A 22,134-nucleotide genomic window follows, 5' to 3' on the forward strand; every position below is an offset into this window, starting at 1 on the left:
CCACAAGTGGGTTGGCAGGCCTTGACCGGCATCGGTTGTTGAGCCAAAGAAGAAGAAGATTTTCTCTTACCCAAGTAACACTTTTCTTACTTCTCGCAATTCTCTTGTAGATACGATTGAGCTCAATTATGTTTGCACAGTGTGGTACAAGCTTCGGCGATTACCCGGTGTTGGCAGGAGATGTTGCACAGATTCCAGCGTAGCATCAAATCAACCGCCAAACAACCCATTCATTCGCGAGGGCTTGGTTTTCCGCGTGTTTCAACCGTTTCACATCAAGCCACATGCACCCGGTCACTGAGATACTGTCGGAGCTAATAAAGCTTAATTTTAATTTGCAATGAATCGAGTACTGACCGCAAGGCTAAGCTGCTAACCATGCGGCTGGATGCTTGGAGTGCACTAGCGATTGCACCGGCCAGATAGTCAGTCAAGAGTAAGTGCTTGCTAGCTAGTGCCGGCTTATGCTGCCGCTCTCTTGAGCCGAAGTGTTGTTCATACCTAAGGGTGGAGTCGTTGCACAAAGAGTGGGGAGGGGGAGAGCAGATCAACCCAAGGCCGTTGCGGTGAACGACAAAAAGTGAAACTGAAACGGAGTTAGTATGGGAAAAATTGTTAGACATAAGAGAGAGAGAAAAAAACACCTCCTACTGTTATTATGAACGAAGCGTTAGAGGTGGTGATGATGTTTCGCTCGTTGCAGCTTGCAACGCTACTTGCATTGGACGGAGTAGAAGTGCGTCCGATAACGGAAAGAGAGGGATTGAAAAAGAAAATTCCACTGCTTTCCCACCCAAACACCGGTTCGGGCTGACGCTAATTAAAAATATTACAGCCATATAAAACGGAATTGTTCGGTAAATTCACTTTCAGTTGAATGTTTACTCTCTCGCGGCTAGTTGGATAAACCTAGGATATGTTTGTTTGTTAGCATTGAGCTGTTGTTTTGCAACAAATTGAATTATTTGAAAGAATCTTTTCTGCAAAGCGTTCAAGTGGGTTGTTTTGTTTTTTTTTTTTTTTTTGGAATTGGTGTGCTTTGTGAAGCGAGTGGCAACAAATCCATACGTTGATTGTCCGTGTACGTGAAGCTTGTGATAAAAAATGAAGTTTATGGTATGTGCTTATACGTATCTGCATTTTTTATAAGAAAATGAAATAGTTTAATATTGTGAAAACAAAAACAAGTGACAATTATTGAAATGTCGTTGTACGTAGTTTATGAACTTTTTTCATTGTGAACCGTTCAAAATGACAATGTGAACATAATAAAAAGGCGATGTAACTGTGACACCAACTGTTGTTCTGGTCTGTGATCAAGGGTTTGAAATAGTTAAAGCTCATCAGCTGTCCATCGTGCGCGTGGATAAGAAAAGTGTCTGAAAGGAAGGAAATAATCTGAGAGAACGCAAAATATGAGCACCCAACATTGTCGCTTGCAGCAGCTGTGGCCGTTGGTGAATATGAAGTGTCAGATTGTCACAGTGCACAATGCATACGGTGTTGCATCTGCTTCCCGGCACAGCGTACGAGCGTTCATCGGACGATAAAATAAGGAACACTTGTTACCGATTTCCGTTAAATCCGTCACACATTCAAAAAGCTTATCCACCACCGACGGACAGACTGAACGGCATAGCCTGATGGTTCTGCACGCGAGCAACGATCCTGGAACGTTGTTGACGCTTCCGCCGATTCGTTTACCCTGGTTCAGTTCAGAGCTTTGGCAGACTCAGGATGGGGATGGGTACTGGCTGCGGCTGGATGGCTTGCGATGTCGACTCGTACGGATTAGCCGTGAATATCGCTCCTGTGTAGATGAAACTGTATGCTCGAAAGTGTGCTCCACCAGCCAATGTCCCGCCCAGTTATGCCTGGTGTTTCTGTTCTTCGGGGCGACTCTACCCAGGGAGCAATTGTGCCGATGGTGTAGCACCACCGAACACCAACCTTCCTTTATACACATTGGTGCATCCGTGGATGGATGTGTATCTGTGTTCGAGAGAATGCGAAAGGTAGAGACAGTACAAGTGGATGAGTTTTACAGTGAGCAGAAAGGATTAAGATTTATCAAACGAAGAAATAATGGCCCTAACTATAAAATATGGTTTCCGAATGCGATTTACCATCAACGCTCCGTACGCGATCCGATTTCCTTATGTTTTGTAGCTGTTGTTATTTTTTTCTCTGCTGCATCACCAGACGACCGCGAGCGGCCGAAGTGTGGAGGAAAATAAAATCCAAACGAAAGCCAATACAGCCAAAGTGGAAAGTGCGCTAAATAGGATTAAATGGTGATTCCTTCCATTTAAAGCTTGAGCATTTGTGCCGCAGATTGTAAGGGGGATGGTGAGACTGGTCAATAAAAAAGAAAGTTCTTGCAGCTCCGAGAACCAGGATGAGCTGTTACAGTGCTGAAAGTCGAGGGGAAAGTTAAAATCGTGATGAGAATTGATTATCTCTTATTGGCTTCTCTGGTGCATAGAGAAAACAATAGGCGAAAAAGTGGAAGTTGATGAATAGAGTATGGTAATGAAATTAATAATCGATTCAGCTATGATCCAAAGTAGATGCATGACGGAGCCATGGCATTAATAATTGATCGTTTTGCTTACTTTTATTAATTGACATTGGCAAAGGTTTTTTAATTGCTATGTGTTTCAATCATCATGTTTGTAAAACTTTAAAATTTATTAAACTAGAGACCTTGGGCGGGGTACCTTGAGAGGGCGACCTTGAGAGTACCAATTTTCGATTAAGTTTGAAATTAAAGTTTTGCATTACAGGATTTTGTTTTACGATTTGTATTTTCCCATGGATTTTCCAGATTTTATAGGTTTCTGTTGAAACACATCTTGGAGACGATGAATAATTATGTGCACATTCGAAAGTGACTTGGAAAACCCTGTATGTTAGTAGTTATGTCAAACTATTTTAGACAATTTACTGAGTTGTATAAGAGATTAACAGATTTATGGCAATAATTGTGGATTGTGCTTTGTTTCGAGGCCCGAACAATTAATGGAAGCCAACTATTCATTATGGGTCGTAACATATTGATACTTGCGCCATTGGAACTTCTTTGGCATTGTTGAATAATGGTTGTGGTGCTCGACCGCAGAAAAGCAGCTGCATGAAATCAATCACCGACATGCAAATTAATTACTTCACAATGAACCGAGAGTTGCACAACGGTATTAAAAACAGGGAACTTTATAAAAGATAAGCGATTGTTGGCTTGATCGTCGCGTATGTACGGCTAGTTTTGCAACCAAATATGGAATAATAATAAAAATAAGCCAATTACGTTGTTAGTCATGAGAATGTCACGTAGAACACACATTCATGATAACTGGATGAGAAGGATGAACGTTCAAAGGTTTAAGAAAATACAATTAATTGATAAAATTGAATATTCTTAGCCAAGCCTTAGTTATTAGCCAGACAAGAATCATGGATTGGTACTCCAGAATAGTAAGTTCCAGATTTTCCAATTGATCAATCTCAACAAAACGAATCAATTGATCGAAATGTAAACGATTCAACTACAATAAAAATTAACATTCGTGATTGTATAAAGGACCGGTTCGTTGTAATATGAATATTTGTTAAACAATTATGCTTCAACGTGTGCCCGGTTCTATGTCTCACGAGGTAGTCGAGGGAATTGTAATTCTATTTGTCCAGTCCATGCATCAAACTAAAAAAAAACAACCTGTATCCAAGAATCAAAGAGAAAATTGTTTATTCATGAAATGATTCCTTCCGTACATTTTAATTCGCTACAACATTTTGAGTTTCTGTTTTTTCCCGTGTTTCAAACAGCAAAACATAGTCTTGTTGCTACTATTGTCCAGCAGTTGCTGGGCAGATGGACAGCCACAGCCGAACCAACAATCAGTGCAACCGGAACAATCCCATTCCCTGGCAGTCGGTGAAAATGTCAGCAAAAACGTGGCCGGTGTCGTGGACAAGTCGCAGAACAAAAGAGGCGCCCCGGACATACCGGTGGTCGTAGGTAAGTACCACGGCTGGGCGTCCTTATGCAAGCAAATGAGAAGCAACAGCAAGGGCTTACCACAAGCGATGCTCGCGTTCGCTGGGCAAATGATACAATCAGTCAGAGCAACATCGTTCCGTAGGTAGCGAAGGCAGCAGTGGGTTTTGGTAGTATCAACAAGGCTAGCGAAACGTATCCGGGCACGTCGCGTCCGTGTTGTTGATGATAGTTTTCTCACCCCTTCCCAGGCGGATCGTCTGCGCACGGTGAGGGTCACATAGTCGAAGGTGCAAGCGTCACGTCGTCGGTTTTGAATGTTTTATTGGAATTTATATGTAAAACCGACAGCTAGCTGTAGCGGAAACCGACTGCAGGAACGATTGTGCACAGGTGCCCAGATTGAAGTCGTTAGTTGCATCTTATAATGGTGGTAGCTGATCCTTGCAAACGGGCTCCGGTCCTGGTAGAAACGCGACCATAAAAAAAAGCACGGGAACGTGGGTAGCAGCTTAGGGAAGGGGGTTCCATGCGATATGTATTTTTCATCGTGAGCTTTTCTGTCCTGCTGTATGGTCATGAGAAATTGTTGCACCAAGAAAAGCTGTCGGGCGGACGAGTTCTGTTTCCCGGGATGCAAAACCATTTACAAGGGTGTAGCGATAGGACTATGCTTACATGCATTGCATAGTGCAGCTTTTGATCGTACCGCCGAAAGGGTATGTGTATTTGTTTGTGTATGTATGTGTGGTTTATTTTAAAATATGCAGCGGATGTAAGCTTTTCTGTTGCGCCCAGTACGATGGGAAATGCATGATCTGCCGGTGTGCGGCTTTGGTTCTATTGAATTTTATTGGTACGGTTTCAATTTGAAGCCTTGAGAAGAGGGATCTGATGCATGGTATTAGGAATTCATTTTATGCAAAAAATAAGAACATATTTTGCTTGAAAATACAGGCACATGCTCTCATAAAACTATTAATTGAATCCACTTTACAAGTCCAAAATGTGTGAATTCACTTTATTTGCAGAGTGTGGAACATGCAATAATAATTTAGTTCTATAAATTGGTTACAGTAATTATGCAATCAAAGTGCAGGTAAAACTTACATACAGAACATGTACTATATGAAATTTCTTATTGCTTTTAAAACTCTGGGCGTTGTGTGGCTCGTTTTGGAATCACAGCTTTGTTCACTCTCCTTCTCTGTGATTGGTCTCTCAGCAACGCTCAGCAGAGCGTATTGCAGCGGGAAGAAAGAGAGAGCGCACAAATAAAATAATTAAACCTACATCTTTGACTTTGATATGAGATGAGTTCAATTTGCTTCAAAGCGAATTTTCGTAGATCGATTATGAGACTTTCAAAAATGAAAGCTGTATAAAACGTTTAGCTTATTGTCGAAGTCCATTTCATTCGTTCATTCATTCACACCATCCATGATTGCAGAATAAGAATTCAAACTTCACATGCATCTTCGCTAACGCATCGTTACATGTTTCAATGAGATATTCAATTTGGCTACTTACGCGTGTACACGCGTGCATTGCTTGATGAATGTTTGAACGCATGACTGAACACCCCGGTAGAATGTGATCAATAGATTCCAAAACGGTCTTTGGTCCTATACGTTTCTTAGAAGAGAAAGTAAAGATTGCTGACCGATTGTAGTTAATAGACTCAATCGTATCAGGCATGACGGAAAATGAATGCTTAATTTTCTCGCTAATCGGATTACAACAGCTTCGCTACCACGAAGGGTCACCACAAGTCATTCAGCAGCCTTTTCCTTGACCGATTACAGATTAACCTTGCTGCATTCATATTCGAGTCCATACGGCTCATTTTACATTTCTATTGTTGAATTGAAGGTTCGTTATCCTTCTCACGAGAAATTGGAAACACGGACCAGCCAAAGAATAGTTTTTCATCCATGAACGAATGATGGCGTATTTGGCTGGCAAATTCCTGCATGAAATTATTTGATGTTTACAGATATGATGGTTTAAAGTGGAATTAACCTAACCCATGCACATCCTCCACCTCCTAGGTACACCGACGCAGCATACGGCTTACATAAATCATCACGTTACTGGGGCGACAGTCGTGGCTGCACCCATTTCTGGCCACAGTACGCACGCAGCTATCGGGACTGTTCCGTTCGGGTACGGGCATGCGGTATCCAGTGCCGGACACATTCTGCAAACACCCAGCATAGCGACAGGACACCAGGTGAGTTGGTGACGTTGGCGTACTCGGACGTGAAAAATGGACGCGTTGGTAACCGCCGACAGGTAGTATATTACGTTGCTGGGTTGCACTGACGGTGGCAAGTGGATTATTCCATCCGGATTGTTGATGTTGAGCTGCACATGCACAAATGCTACGGTTGCTGACGGGTAGAGACGCACGTAAAGGGCGCGCATCACAATGGGAAAACAATAACTCAAGGGGCTTGCGGATGGAGCTTTTAGCTGATAGCTATTTTCTGCTGATAAGCCCTACGGCACTTGAGAACAATAAGAGCTTATGCCAGGACAACCTGGTCGTTTATATGCGATACGAGTGCAGGCGAGAAATATAGAGCATAAATCAACCAATGTAAAAAAAAATTGTAGATAAAACATCATTTCCTGTAAAGTAATTCCAGGTCATTTATTCAAAAAAGAAAAAAAAAAAACAAAATGACTCCGGGTTTAGTTCTACATTTCTGACAAAGCGTGCTTCATTTTTAGGAAGAAGGTTGTCAAGCAAAACAAAACTGCGCAAAATGTGGGTTTTTAAGGTATCTAAAACTGGATCAATTTAATGAAGCTATTATTATTCATGGCAAAGGTATCGCAGCGGAATAGAGCATTTCTTTTTCGAGAGTTTGTTTCTTTTTTTCCTATCTCAACCAATTATGCATATGAGCAAAAGTAAAGGTGTGTGATATAGGCTCTTTTGCAGCTAGAAGGCTCGGGAAAGTTTTGAGAAACAAAACAAACAAAAATGTTTCCCAATCAGCAACGAACACTCTTGGTGCGAAGCTGATAAAGTTAGCACCAAAAAGCTTTGGGAACCTTTGCCAAATTGAACGTACGTGTTGCTTGTATGTATATAAATATTTACAAGCAATCAGTGTATGTGTAGCTAACCCTTGTTAATGGAGAAATAAAACATGCGTTGGTATTATCTGCTCCGCGTATCGCCAGGCTCGCAAAAGCTCCAGAGGCCATCGATTGCGTGGGCTGCTTGAAGCATAAATTTGAACCGGCGTATATAGCACGACGCGATCGAACGAGTGAAAAGAGAGCTATGTACCACGGTTTGGGACATCATATATCCAAAAGCCCTGTTGTGCAATGAATAATGAAGGCAATATGATATGGAGGAAATATTTACATTTGGAATCGGAAGGTGTCACCATGCTGTACTGACTTTTCGGCAGTTGGCGCTGTGTCTGTTCCACGAAATTTAACAGTCATGGTTTTAGGTAAGGCGTTGTTATCACTTGTTTAAAAGAATCTTTTAAACCGTGGCTCGCTTCACGTGATTCATTGGTTTCATCATCTGTCCTCATTATGTGACTCCTCGCAGATTAGTGTACTGAGAATGTAATCAAAAATAGCTTCCAGTGACTATGAAATGTTTTGTTCACCTTAATCCTTTGCATGAAAAAATGTTTGAAATTATTCATTGTTCGCCAAAAAGACGCAAGAAAAATGCATCATAATGGCAACGAAACGCTTTTGCGTTGTAAAAATCCGTCGTAGTTTTTGTTTTGTGATTCACTAATTACTCCCTTCCACACAGAAACACACACATTTTAAATTCCCATCAAGTATCTTAAGTAAGTCACACGGGGTTGAAAATCCGCGGAACCACTTTGCAGAATTATCACATCAGTTTCACCGTCACCTTCAAACTTGCTCAATCAATCTCTCGCCCTGTATGGTAGGACCGACGTGTGCCCGGTTTGGCAGGCTGCTCGGTACTTTGCGTTCATTAATGGTGGCGTTTGTCGTCGACCGAACCCGACATACTTCCTCTGGGAAACGTGAAGAAAATAAGAAATCAATTTAAATGTCATCAATTATTACGCAACAGTGCTGTCAACTTTTCCCCGAAACCAAACAACTCCATCGTCAGGGCGGAGCATCCCCAAATGAGCGGGTCGCGTTTTCAAGGTGTAGCAAGCAGCGGGAAGGTACTGCAAAGTGATGAGGAGTGTTGCTTCAAACACACATATACCCACCACCTCGTGGAAGATGGAGCTTGGGTTGCGAAAATGTGGTTTTTCCTGCGGATGGTTACATATTGTGAGGTAAGGGCGCTTAAGGATACGACTTAGGCAAGTCGCTGCGACCAGTGTATGTGTGTGTGTGTGTGTGTGTGTGTGTGTGTGTGTGCATTATGGATGGAACTTGGCGAAATAATTAACGAACGTTTTTTTCCTCCCGAGGGACACAGCTGGAAAACACACGGCTGTTCACGCACAATGGTGTACAGTGCGTGGTAAGGATTCCCTAGGTGTGTCATACTTTCTTGAGAGCTTGTTACCAACCAACGCTACACTTATCCAACGTAACCCCCCAAATCGACTGTGTGTGGTGTAACGATAAAAAAAACCCTCAACTCTGGCAGCTGAGCGCTCCAAAATGCGAACGGCTTTACTTTAATGAGATCGCAAATGTCACGGCTTCGGGAGCGCAGTGTCATGTTTTCTCGCGTGAAAAGACGTCATCTTCGCAGCCAATTTTCACTTCCCAGCAACCGAAGCAACCGGTGTGTGCGATGGCAGGCTTCCGTGCGATTGTTTGATGGATGGATGGCTACCGGTTGCTGCGCTGCGAAAGGATTTACGCTTCACCCGTGCAGTGCGTGTGAAGCGATGGAAAAGTTGTCAGCTAAACTTTTTAACGAGATTTTCCACGTAAAGAACGCGTTTTATTGGGTTTGTGCGGTTGGCAACGCAAGTAAACCGGGCAGCCATTATTTACTTCCGGGTGCTAATGCTGGTCGTTTACGAGGAATTGAGGGGCTGCTCGTTTACGACACTCATTAGCTTAACTGAAATGTACTGAAACTGAAAAATGGTAATGTGTGTTGTGCATTGTTTCGCTTCGACCGGCACCATTCAAATAAATACCACATTTAAATGGTGCTAGTAGAGAAAAAGTTAAGATAAAACTGAATCACATTTTCATATTAAAACACATCACACAGCTTTGATCATTGGTGTAAATAATTTACGATTAAGACCGGTAGGACCGACAACAGAATTTTCTTTTCAAGTATTTCAGCAAAAAGGCTTGATTGTAATTCTAACTGAGAATTGTAATCATTTTACTAAACAATTGAGTTCTGACAATTTTCGATTAATTAACGGCTCGTTCACGTGGATAACATAATGCTCTTCTTTGCCTGGACTAGTTCATTATATACAGCGGCTCAAAAGCGGTTTGATAAAATTGTGAAACAATTTTATAATTATTGTGACTCACTGTATAGATTTTTAGATTTGTACTCAGATTTATTCCACTTGACAGTGTCTCTCTATTTGCGTTCTAATTGAGCAAACACTTCTGAGTTAATTTCATTATTAAATCAACAGGAAACACCAAATCATCATACCTTGTGTATGTTTATTCCCGGAACTTCCGTAACATTCCGCACGACAAAGTGTAGTTAATTTTTAGTTCCTTCCCCTCTAACCTGTCCATAGGGCGAACGGTAGGGAATGCAGAGTCTTTCTTTTGACGCATTCACTCACGGTTCGCGAGCAAAAACACCTCTACTGCCGGAACCGGCTTGCTGGTGATGAAATAATCTATGCCTCTTTTTCTTGCCCAGCAGAGCGGGCAGCAAGTAAACAAAGCCACCGAACGGTGTGGCCCCGGGGGAGAGCGCTTTTTGTAAAGAAGCTGGAGAAGCATCATGCAGCCCTGCACACGGACCGGTTTCATTACGGAAGCGCGAATGGCGCAAGGGTGGCTAGCGCAAGGTGATGTTTTGCATGCATCTAATTTCGCATCACACGCATCGCAAGCGCAACAATTATGTACGCCAAGGCAACCGGTAAAATGGTTAGTGGTGGGCTGGGCTTGGCAGAGGTAGGTTGCTGGCTGGAGGCTTGTAATCAGATCATGGGTGTGTAAAGTGTTGCTGATTCGTCGGTTTCCCTGGCCGTCACACTCTATCACGTGCATTAACATACCGCTTCCTTTGGCCAAACAGATAATTACAACCGGGGACAGGAAGCTAATACGACTATCACGTGGGACAAGGGGAAATTTATTGAGCCAATTGTTTATGAATTAAGAATTTTTACCATTACCATTTAAAGATTTGTTTTTTTTTTTGTAATTTTTGTGTATTATATCTCAATGTTTTTTGCTGGCAAACAAAAAGTAATATTTTGTATTTAAAAAGAAGTATTTTAAAAATATTTCATACCATCGTATACTAGGAATTTATCAAATGTACTAAACGTATTAAACTAAATGTATTAAACGTATACGTTCTTCCATGACCCTGTCGGCCTTACAAAAGATGGGCCTGCTTCCATCTGAAGAATAAAAAAGTCCTCTAATTTCATCCAGTTAGCCAAATATCATCAACCCGGGATCATCTCCTACCATCTCGGATTACAATCCGCATTGAAAAGTGAGGATTTTTCGTCCATAAATTCGTCCGCGAAATGGCATTTATAATGAAAATTTTACAAAATGTCCCAACCCATTTGGGGCGCCCTACGAAATCGTCGTTCGGTTCGGAACAATAAACAACACCAGGGGCACCGCAGGGCCGTGATCGAAGCAGTAGAAGAAAAAAGGGCTCTATTGAAATTACAGACCAATGATTCGCGGGGAAAAGTTTTGTGTTCCGTTTATTAAATTGCGTCCCACTCGGTCGTCCTCCAGATCGGAATGGAAATTGGAAAGGATTGCAATCGGGCCGCCGTGCTCGGTTTTGGGTTAAAATAATAATGGCAATAGTAATGTCAACGGTGACAATTTTCTTCAGCTGGCAGCCGATTTAATATTGCCCGGCCAGTGGGCGGAAAGTTGAAAGTTCGTCCAATCGGCATCGGGTTGCTTCGGGAAAGGGATTTCCGGATGGGTTGGGGTGGTGGTTGGGTGATAAATTCGTTATGTAAGCTCCTGTTGCTCTAACCGCCCGGTGATACCCGTCGGCGGTTTTTGTTTGGCAACGATTTTCGGGAGCATCGCTTCCTTTTCGCTTCTATTGTATATTTTTAGCTCGGCTGGCTTTTATGGACCGATAAGGTAGACACACGTGCAAATTTCGGCTTGTATTTTCCCGGCCACGACCGCATCCCAAACCTTTCCACCGGAAGAGCCTAGGTGGGTGTGTGCGTATGCGTGTTTACGTGGAATGTATGGATGGAAATTATTCTTAGCTTCATTAACTTCCGTTAAGCAACAGGCCCAAAAGCCCCGGGTTGAGGACGATAAGGTGCAGCTGGAAAAACATCGCGTTATCCTACTCATCAGCGAACATAAAGTGGCGTAATGGTGCGAAAAAATAAAACTCACCACCACAACACCGTGAAGGATATCGAACGATTCGTTCGGAAAAGTTGTAACCCATAAGCGGGTGAAAAGTGTTCTGGTCCTATTTTTGCAACTCATTTACCGTTACTGTGGTAAGCGTTGCTAATGTGCGGAACCTCTCGCGCCCTGCCCTTTCTTTCTTTCTCACTCTCTCTCTATCGCTCTGTAGCTCCTACCCTTCCCGAAAAGCGGTAGCTTCTCTTTTTCCCGAGAAAGACTAGCATGAAATGAGCAAAAGCATTGGCCCAGTGGCCGGTAATTGGCGGCAATCAAATTATATTTCGCATGAAAGGACAAATTAAAACTTTTCCTCCCGAAAGCCCCCCGCGTGCTCGTTGTTTTGTGAGTTTCTGCGACACCGGAGATGCTTTAAACATGAAAACCTACAACATAAATGCAAAAATTAACCAAAGAGTGACATAATGTGGAAGGATGAACATTTCGATTTAAAAACCTCACTGACATCGTCCTTCTGAAGCAGTTTGCGCTGAATCGTTTAATTAAGTTTCAAGTATTACTATAGTCTCATTGTGTGTGCATGTGTTTGTGTGTGCCAGTGCTTTGTGGCTGAGTTTGATTGGATGCAATTCTCTCGATACTTTACCATTCGGTGCAGTTTGACCTTCCAAAATGAGCGCAACATATTTCGCATAATGTAATGGAACGCCGGTAAGTTAAGCGGAGCGAAAAAACCCTCCTTCCAACAGTTCGTTTAAGCAATCTGTCGGGGAAAATGAAGCAGTAAAAATGTATGAAGTGAACATCCCCAAAATGAACCTCTTCTGTTCTGCTCTGGATGAGTCGTGCCGCTGTGATAAGCTCGAGCACGATGTAAAGCGAACTGGAAATCCGAACAGGTGCAGCAAGGTGACAATTTGAAGCTGCTATTTTATACGGTGTTTTTTTCTCTATTTTTCTTTCACCTTCACTCGATGCTCCAACGGTGAGAAGACACAGCGAAGCATCTTGCACGATTCGTTTCGTCCACACGTTTCGAGTTTCTTTCGTTCCAATGGAAGCTCTCCGATCACGATGGGCGCTTCTATAAACGAGTTGCTGATGATGTTAGTCTTGATTTTGGGCAAAGGTTTTTGTTCTCTTTTCAGTTTCACAATCCTTTTTTTGTTCAATATAAATGCTACGTTTACGAGAGAACAGAATCGTCAAGCAAATGCCTCTGTTAAGCGTGTTGCTAGTGAAGATGCGTCTGTGAAAGATGTTTTATATAATTGAAACTGAAAAAGGTTACTTCTTAACAAAGCACATTTTTAAACATTGTTGTAATGTTCATTTCAGAAATTAATAATACGATACTTGTTTGATTGATTGGAAGAAATTAATCGTAATCCTACTTCTCACTATCGAACCATATCGCAAGTCTATATTGTTTCACAAAAAAAAAACATAACACAAAAATAAACAAGCAAGTTAAATAGTTTGACATGTTGCTAGCAAAAGAACACGATTCTTTTCTAGATCCATGAGAATGAGAACATGAGAACATGAGTAGTTGTTACTCGATGAGATCTCATTCTCAATGTACACTGATATTGAATCGATTTATCTGGAATATTTATCGAGACAATGTTTTTACCGATTGCATAGCAAACAACGCCAGGGAGGGGAAGAGTTAATCAAACAAAGAAACATTTCGAGAAACTGTGGTGCCTATAGCTTGTGTTATGTTTCCACAATACCATTTTTGTTTTAGCAAACTGATACTTTTCAAAGAAAATGCTTGTTCTATTTGTTTAATTTCTTGGAACATAGCTATAACATTAGAAGGCTAAACAAATTGAATATTTCATTTCTAAGTTCGTTTAATGTAGATATTTCGTAGTTGCTCTGTTTCTGACTCACTCACATTATTATAACTCGTTCGACTACGTTTTCATGGACTAACTAATGCACCGCAGCACATTTATTAAGCGATTGTAACGGAACTTATCCATTTGCGTGATCGCATGTTTGCTTCGTTGTTTTCACCCTAGTCCTCCAAGGCGTCACACGGTTATGTATCGTGTCACTGCTTTTCAAGGCAAGTCAAATAACGCTCGCTTATTTGCATTGATTTACCTAGCTTTAGCTTTAAATGTACCGACGAGCGATGAACAAAGAAGAAAATGTTGGACGTTGTCGAGAAAGCTTCAAGCTTGCCACCGCTGTTACACAAGCCAACCGAGCACGAAACCATGCAAGAACCGTTCACGTGGGATGGATGACTTTATTTTAAATCGCTTGAATGGAGCAGGATATCACGTGCTAGGGAAACGTAACAGGCGTTTTTGTAAATTGTGTGCAAACGACTATTTTACAGCACGTGATACACAAGGTGAATTACGTGGCGCCCGCATCGACGACAACACTCAAGTTGGCAACCGTCTCGGAGGGCTCACATCTACATCTTCAGCCCGTTAGCTCGGTTGTGACGAAGGTAGTTTGTGGAGCGCTGTGGTAGCTTTCGTTTTTTTAGAAGCAGGATTAGTAGAATTCATTTTTGTTTTGATTGTTTCTTTATCCTCACAAAACCTCCAACCAGTACAACTATGCAGTGCCGCAGCTTTCGTACGCAAACTACCCCCAGTATCAGGTGTATCATCATAACCAGCCCAGCCCCGGTACGTTGCAGCCGACCGGCACTACAATCTTTGCCGCGCATCAACTTCACGACCATCCGGTGGCTACCGTCCATGAGATTACTCATCAACACCAGCAGCAGCAGCAGCAGCAGCAACATCAGCAACAACAGCATACGGCGTACGCTCATCAGCAGCCCATTTACGCACACCATCCGGCTGCCATTCATTACACCGTGCCAGCATCGGTCGTCCATGCTGGCCAGCACAATTACCAACAGCAACAGCAGCTGCCCCTGACCCACACCCAAGCCATCCACTACCAGGCGAACCAAGCCGGAGGACAGCCGGCAGTTCCGATCGTCCATCAGGCCCCGATTGCCACCATCAATCAGGTACACCAGGCACAGCAGGTCTACGCTGCCCAGGGCCAGCTGACGAAGGTAAGATGCTTCGCATAATCATAACCACCCGTCGGGGGGTTGGGTGGGTCACTACTCTCCCGGGGATTGCATTTAATATCGGAAGCAATTTATGGAAATACGCTCATATACTATGTTGCCTAATTTCCTCTTTTCCTTTTGCCACCCCTACTACGTCCTTCCATAGTATCCACTGGCGGCACAGTCCTACTACGGTGCGGGTGGACTACAGCAAAATCAGATCTACTCTACCGTTCCCAGCTATGGTAAGTCTTTGAACGCTTTAGAAATTCTGCTGCACCCAGCCCCTGGATCGATTCTTCCGGGATGGCACAGTCAATCGTTAGACCATTCATTACTCTCATCACCGAGCGTTGCCGGACACCCGTGCCGACCGGTCAACGGTTATGGAGATTTGGGAAAATGTACGATCATGCTGCGTTGCATTATTGGTTGAATAAATTTAGTGGGGAGCGGCTTGCTGTTATTGTATCAATTTCTGATTCTATTCAGTTTGCTTGTACTGTGGGACGAAGGAAGGTTCATGTTTACTTTTTCCTGTTCCTGGATTTTCATGTTATCTGTGGGACAAAGTGTGCCGGGTTAGACGCTTAATGCGTGAGAATTAAAAGATTACCATCTTGTGTATCTTGCGTATTGCATATGTGAAGAAGGAATCGTTGGAAAATATCGCTCAGAATTGGATGAACTACTTATTGGGACAATTAAATAAAATAAAGCCCAATTAGGTTTGAAGGAAAGCTTCGATGGTTTCAGATGTTTATAATGTTTTAAAAGTTGAGTTGTATTTTATACGGTCACACAATTTACACCTGCATTTTCCAACTTTAAGAAAATATATCGGTGAAGCAACGTGGTGCGACCTTGTCGAGTAAATGTAATTCAGACCATTCATCCGAAGCAAGAAATGCTGATCTAACTTCATCATAAAATAAGTCTATCAAGCCTGAAGATTCTGACATTGCTGCATAGGCAGATTGGTGAATCTCAGCAATAAATATGTTTGCTTGGAACAGTGTAAACAAATTGCATATGGTTTTGAATAAGAAAAAAAAAAAACAACTTTCAAATAAATATATCGACTCGTTCCTTTAGCCGCTGTTACCGAAAACAAGCGATAGTTTGTAAATCTTTTTCCATCCTTACAACTATCCAAGAGCTCTTCACCCAAACACTCATTTGTCGCTCCCGCATGACTCACATTCAGTTCTGGGCCCAGCCCGCCAGTGCACTTTCAATTCCCGCTTGACTTCATCTCATCCGGTGTTGGCTTCAATCATCCGATCCGGGCACGAAACCGACACCAGCACTGGCGGTCTGGTCCGAATGAAGGTCTTTAACGGAGCCGTTTTCTTCCTGTGTCTTCCCCTTCCTTCTCTTTCCCCACCGTGCAGGTGATCCGGATACACTAACAAACCTGGTTAATCCTACCACGCCCCAGTTTCTAACTACTCCCCGCCGTCAATCCTCTAGGCCCATTCCCGGTGACATTCGACCGATCACTGAGTACGATGACGATGACGACAACGGTAGTAACGATGGCAACAACGAGGATGGTGTGCTTTATCGTGACGAGTCCACCGACACTGGCGATCGAAATCCGGCACGGGACGAACCGTGCGAAAAAGATGGCAAGAAATCGGCGCAGCCGAGTGCCTTTAACCGGAACCTCTACAACATGTGGCGTGCGTACGACGTGGCACGAACCCTGTTGAAGGCATCTGGTGCAAGTGGTGCACCGGCTAAGCCACGGTCCAAAACGGACCCCAACACTAACACTGACCGCATACAGCTCATTCACCCCCCGGGCGAGTCGGACAAGAAGCTTAAGGGCAAGTACTACGAGGGCAAGTACTACGGCTATTATCGACACGGTCGTCAGGATGCCGGTGACCAGCATGGTCCGGCGGCGCACGGCGATGGAAACCGTAAACCAAAGTCCGTACAGCCAAACGCCTCTCCGTCGTCCGCGCCATCACCGGCGTCATCGTCATCGTCCTCCGGCGAGAATCACACACACAGAAGGAATCTGAACTAATCCGGCTCTGAGCAATGTCCACATTTATTCCTTCCATTGCTTTCCATTGCTTCTTAGTCGTTTAACTTTCAGCCACCCGTCAAGGTCGGAGTTGCGCTCGCTTCTTCACCGTGCATCCAGTATATCCAGCAGGAGATCCAGCAAGTGCACGAGGTACACAACTTACCACATGTCCTTGTAACCGCTTCGCCCTGCAGGTTTGATTCGTAATGTGATATCTTTGAGTTCGCGATGCATTCTTCGTTGCAAATACGGAACACCGAACAACGGGTCACAGTGCACCGGTTCTTACTGTTCAGCTAATGCACCGCAAGCACTTGTCACTCACTTGCAGCTGACGCTCGGTAGCTTTTTCGGTAGCGTCTTTACGCCCGGTTGGCATTGTCCTTGTTTCGTCCTTGCCGTCTGATGTGCGATAAAAGGAACGTGGTAAATCGAATGGAATGTGGGCACCATAAAGCAAGCGGTGGGACGTCCCATACCATCTCATCCTGTCGGTTGCATCCCGAAAGGACTCTGTTCGCCAATATTTCGTGATAGTGAAACCGTTCCCGTTCCCTGGGCGATCTGGGCCAAATTGTTCGACAACCGGCAACCGTCGACGAGAGGGTGGTGAGACGAAAGGGATGATGATGCAATCAGCATTATCTGCCATCTTCAGGCCCGTTCCCAAATCAGAGGCAGGGCAGTGCTTTCTGGGCTGTATGGCGTGTATGGGCACCAAAGAGCGGGAACGACATTCGCCCATTTAGCTCAACACATTCACGCCCCAGCACAATACCTTCGCTTTTGTGCTAAGTTTGGCACACTTTCTTTTTGGCCATTGCCGTTTAGATTTTTGTGAAGAAGTTTTCTGTGCTGTTTTGGGGAATTTCTTTGCATTTGTGTTCTGCTTCCTACCGTCTGCGGTTACGGGTTGATGGTAGGATAACAGCAAACAGGCATTTTACCCCCATTTCGGTGGTGTGGATTGGTCCACGACTATTGCAATGCAAAATGTTTGCTACCACACACACACAAGGAGTCTGCACTCGCACCGACGAGCTATGATGGCTGTCTTTTTTTGGGTGAAAACTATTGTCAAATGATATACAAGTTAGATAGCAGGAATGGCATGTGTGAGAGTGTTGGATAATTCAAGAAAACAGGGAAGGAACCTTTTTTTATTTATGTCAGGTCCAGTAGAAAGGAATGCTGAAACATGCAGAGGAACATGATTGAGATGCAACATACATCGCAAAAATCGATGCTTTTGAAAGACATGAATCCATGACAGGGAAAAATTAGGACAGACAGGCGTTTCTGAGCGTTTTCTCTTCCACTTTATTTCTAGACGTGAAATCGATAGAAATAAGAAGGTTCTCGTTAAATAGCTAAATCTTTTTAAACTGTAGATGTTTTAACAAAAGATATCCAGATATTTGCGACTAAATGTGTTTTATATAAATTATGTTTGAAATCATAGCTTCCAGATTTTTTTCAATGTTGTAAAATTATAAGGAACAACAATTTGAATATCAATTTGATCGTGTATTTGATTCCGTTTACGGTGTGTTTTTAAATGCAAAAACTTTGTATTTTACTGCAGCCTGATTTTACTGCAGTCGATATAGTATTGCAGACTTGTTTAAAAATGGATGTGTTATGATGCTCCACGAGACAATATTCAAGAAAAGCTTGAGTGTGGAAAACCCTGTTGCTAATATTTCTCAGTTTGGATTGAAGCATTATATACATTTGCAAACATAACAAAAAATCAAATTTCGAAAAACACAAACCAAACGAAATGAATAGTTCCAAACAAATGACAAAATAAGCATAAACATACCAAGCACCATATGAAACTTCTGTAGCGTTTCTTCCGACACACATCGCTTAAAGCTTTTTTCTTGCTTCAAATTAAGCTATTAATCAAAGTGCGTTGTGTAAGTTGGACAGGAGCAAACAATATTGAATAGTAGCAGAATAGGGGACTGTTACCGAGTCGGAATGAAAAACAAACCCATTCTGGTACACAGGGAAATGGTCCCACTTATGTTTCATTATTGCCATTTCATTGGTCGCAATCCATCAATGAAGTCGGTAAAACAGCGGAACAAGAAATGTTGGCGTGTTTGGCACCAATTTGAAACTTGTTTCCATTTCTTATTTCCTCTGCTGCCCCAGGACCTTTGCTTGCCATTGCTAGGGCATTTTATGGATCGCTGCACACTCCGCATTCTACCCGACCCTACTCGACTGGCTTACAAAGTTGTTTCTGGGAAAGGCACATAATTCGTTACATTGCTGTGATTAAGAGGAAACATTTTGCGGTACGATCATGATTTTGCGTTCGTTTCAGTTATTTATGCGAAACGTTTAAAGTACAGTCGAAACAGGGACAGATTAAAGTCCCCACTGACATTTACGACTTTATCGTAGCGAGAAACTAGTGGAGGCCGTATTGGTAATTAAATCGTGCACACTAATGTGCGAAACTGTGGATAGTAATCGTTTCTTGGCTTTAAAGCAAAGCAAAGCGATTTCGATGAAAAGCTTCAATGCGAATGCAGGATGTTAATTCAAATGATACAAATGAATAATCTTCCAAGCGCAAACCAATTCTATTTAGATACCCAAGCATCCATTAGGCAGCCAGCGTTAGCAATTTGTAGCGGCGCAGGAATGCAAGACCGGCAAAGGATTACTGCGGTGTATGCCCAGTTCTTATCGGGGGCCAGCTACGGCCCCGGCTGTCTTGGAATGTGAATGAATCGGATGTTTCAGATTTCTTCACCATCAGGAGCGCTTACATCCGCAGGCAAGGTTTTCTTCGGCACTAGCCGTCTGAACAGGAGAAGCTGAAACCCTTATCCCTGGATTGCTGATGATGAGTTTTATGTAAATGAAACAGCACTTTGCAACAAGACCGGGGCAATTAATCATCGCTCAAGATAATCCACCGGGCACAAGCTTTCCTAGTGTTCGAAAGCTCATTCATTTTCCCGCCTTCATCGGAAGACATCGCCAACCCCGGGTGCCGGGGAACTGGCAAGTCGGGGAACTGGCGTTGAGAGTTTTGCATTGGGTCTCCAATTACCGCGTCCGTAAACGACCCCTTTAGTATGGGAGGGATTTTTCTGCCGACATCGTGCTACAATCACTATGCAATCCCGTAATCCGGATATTTTGTTATTATTTTTAATTCTTATCGGACGCTTCCCTCGCCTTACTCAATCTCAGCAAATTCTTGTTTCAGCTTTCCATCAACACGGCGCAGGCGGTGCTGGAAAGCAGCTTCTTCCTACCGTGGCTACTCCTGTTCATGTAAGTAATTGATGCTAGGAACGATAAAAAGGGTTTAAGGTCGTTATCGATAGTTTTTCAGACTGCCATTACATGCAACCATAACTAAAATGAGCTTTATGAATTATGTTCGTGTCTATTCATGCATAATATTTATTTTAAGATCGGCATAAAGATCAATGCGCTAGATGCTTCATACTGCAATTTATATATCTATAACGACTTACATAAGTGATACAACAAACGACGCATACCATTTTGTTCAATTTGCACCTATTCAATATTGATAACACACAATAATAACTTATCTACCACTCAATTAGTAAAATTTATTTAAACTGCACTCATACATAGCTGATGAAATGTCAACGCAGAGAATAATACATTAGCTCAAGTGTACGCTCATCAATCGTTTTGACCATGTTCAATTGCAGCTTAAGCCATTGGTCCCCGTTACAACGGCCACCACGACTCAACACCATGGCAACGGTATTAGCTACACCGCTTTCACGCAACCATCACACGCAGCTTCCATCCCTGTGGCGGCTCATCTGAAGCATGTACCACAGAGTATACTTCAGACGCCACCTTCCTACTATAACGCTGCAGCTTCAACCAACGTACAGCAGCAGCAACAACAACAAACGTTCCAACCACAGCCCAATGTCTTTTACCGAAATCAGTTGCAGCAGCAGCAGCAGCAGCAACAGCAGCAACAGCAAGCCCAGCAACAACAACGAGTACAGATTTACTCAACCGCAGCAAGCCCGCTCCAAAAGGCTCCCTTAGTGTACTCGGCTGCCGGTCAGTTTAGCCATCCAGTTCCATCACAGTACGCCACGTATGGTTACGCTCCGCAACAGCACCATCCGGTCGCTGCCGGGGCACTTTTCCAACCGCAAGCTGCATTGGGGAAACTCACCTACGCGCAGAATGGTGGTTCGGCGGGAGTTGGAGCCCGTGGTCCAATCTATCTGTTGCACTAATCGGTCCCATTCATTTCCTCACGGTTGAAAAGAGATAGCAGACGGTTGCATCCTCATCTTTCCTGTAGCACTCTAATCCACGGATGAGTTCGCCACGAAAAGGGTTCGAAAAAAAGAGAAGCAAGCATAGTCACTTCCTGGTGGCGCAAAAAAGGGATAGAGTAAGGGTAGAGTAGCCGCGAGCGGATAAATTTAAGGGTGGTAGGAACGATTCGATTACAGACAACCTTTCATCCGTATTTATTGGTACCAATTACACGTAGAACATGCATGCGAGTGACCTCACGTCAGGGAGATTGAAGTTCCAACGGATTGCAACGAGCTAAATGCATTCCCCGTGAACAGCAATTCTAGGGTCGTACAGATTCTATGGCGGTTGTTATTGTGTGTTGGTTACTGTGTGAGTGTTTTGTGTGTGTGTGTTAATTTCAATTTGAGACTTTTGTGATAAAGTGTTTCTCCTCATGGTGAATTGATGGTGCACAGGCAACAGAGAAGCACCGTTGAATTAGGTTTGAATGTGAAACATGTCTAACAAATTCATCTTGTTTTGTAACTGATTGGCCTCGATTGGTATCGTTGTCAGGCAAGCGAACGAAGATAATTCAATCATCTTTCTGTTTGATTGGAGGGTTTAGAATGCATTGAACGACTAGGGTAGTAATGGTAATGTTATTTTAAAATATTTAATGGATCAATAAAATTGGTTGTATGAATATTAAAATGTTCACTGTTTTCTCCTTTGATCAAAGAAATATTATTTATTTTTGTTTATTTATTGGTATTTGTGATTGAAAATTTATTTTTTATTTCATTTTAAATTTAGATTCTCAAACATTCTTTGAAATTGTAACCTTATTTTACCATCTGTAAGATAGCGAGGCAATGATCTAGAATTATATTTCCATGAAGAAATTCGTTTAGAGTTCCACGAATTCAACGGCTATTATTTTATCACTTTCAACTTACATTGCACACGGCACTTTATGAAACAAACAAACAAACACCCTTTTGCTAGTAAAGCACGGCAACAAGAAAGCACTCAAACTAGTTTTCAAGCACCATTGTCTTGGGCTACGTTTTGCTTGGAATATTACTTTTTTTTTACATGATGCAAAGCAAAACAGCAAACTTTCCTTTCTTCGTTCCAACTTTGATTGCTGCTTAAAGAAGTACTCATTTTGAGTAAACTGATGCAGTGCAAACAGTCTCGGCACCGCGAAAACAATCCCTTCTAATGATCAGACAG

At 42.9% G+C, this 22,134-nt stretch overlaps 1 protein-coding gene across 1 annotated transcript; it reads left to right on the forward strand.

The window, feature by feature from the left end:
• Positions 1-904: 904 nt before the first annotated feature.
• LOC121589020 (mediator of RNA polymerase II transcription subunit 15-like) lies at positions 905-21,537 on the forward strand. Its single transcript, XM_041907576.1, has 8 exons — positions 905-1,116; positions 3,826-4,018; positions 6,049-6,230; positions 13,875-13,991; positions 14,097-14,576; positions 14,743-14,821; positions 19,853-19,920; positions 20,334-21,537. Exons 1-8 carry the CDS (start codon positions 1,105-1,107, stop codon positions 20,883-20,885), a joined length of 1,683 nt encoding a protein of 560 aa, XP_041763510.1. The 5' UTR covers positions 905-1,104; the 3' UTR covers positions 20,886-21,537.
• Positions 21,538-22,134: the final 597 nt, after the last annotated feature.

This window comes from Anopheles merus, chromosome 2R (assembly GCF_017562075.2).
Source record: "Anopheles merus strain MAF chromosome 2R, AmerM5.1, whole genome shotgun sequence".
In the NCBI taxonomy this organism is placed as follows: domain Eukaryota; kingdom Metazoa; phylum Arthropoda; class Insecta; order Diptera; family Culicidae; genus Anopheles; species Anopheles merus.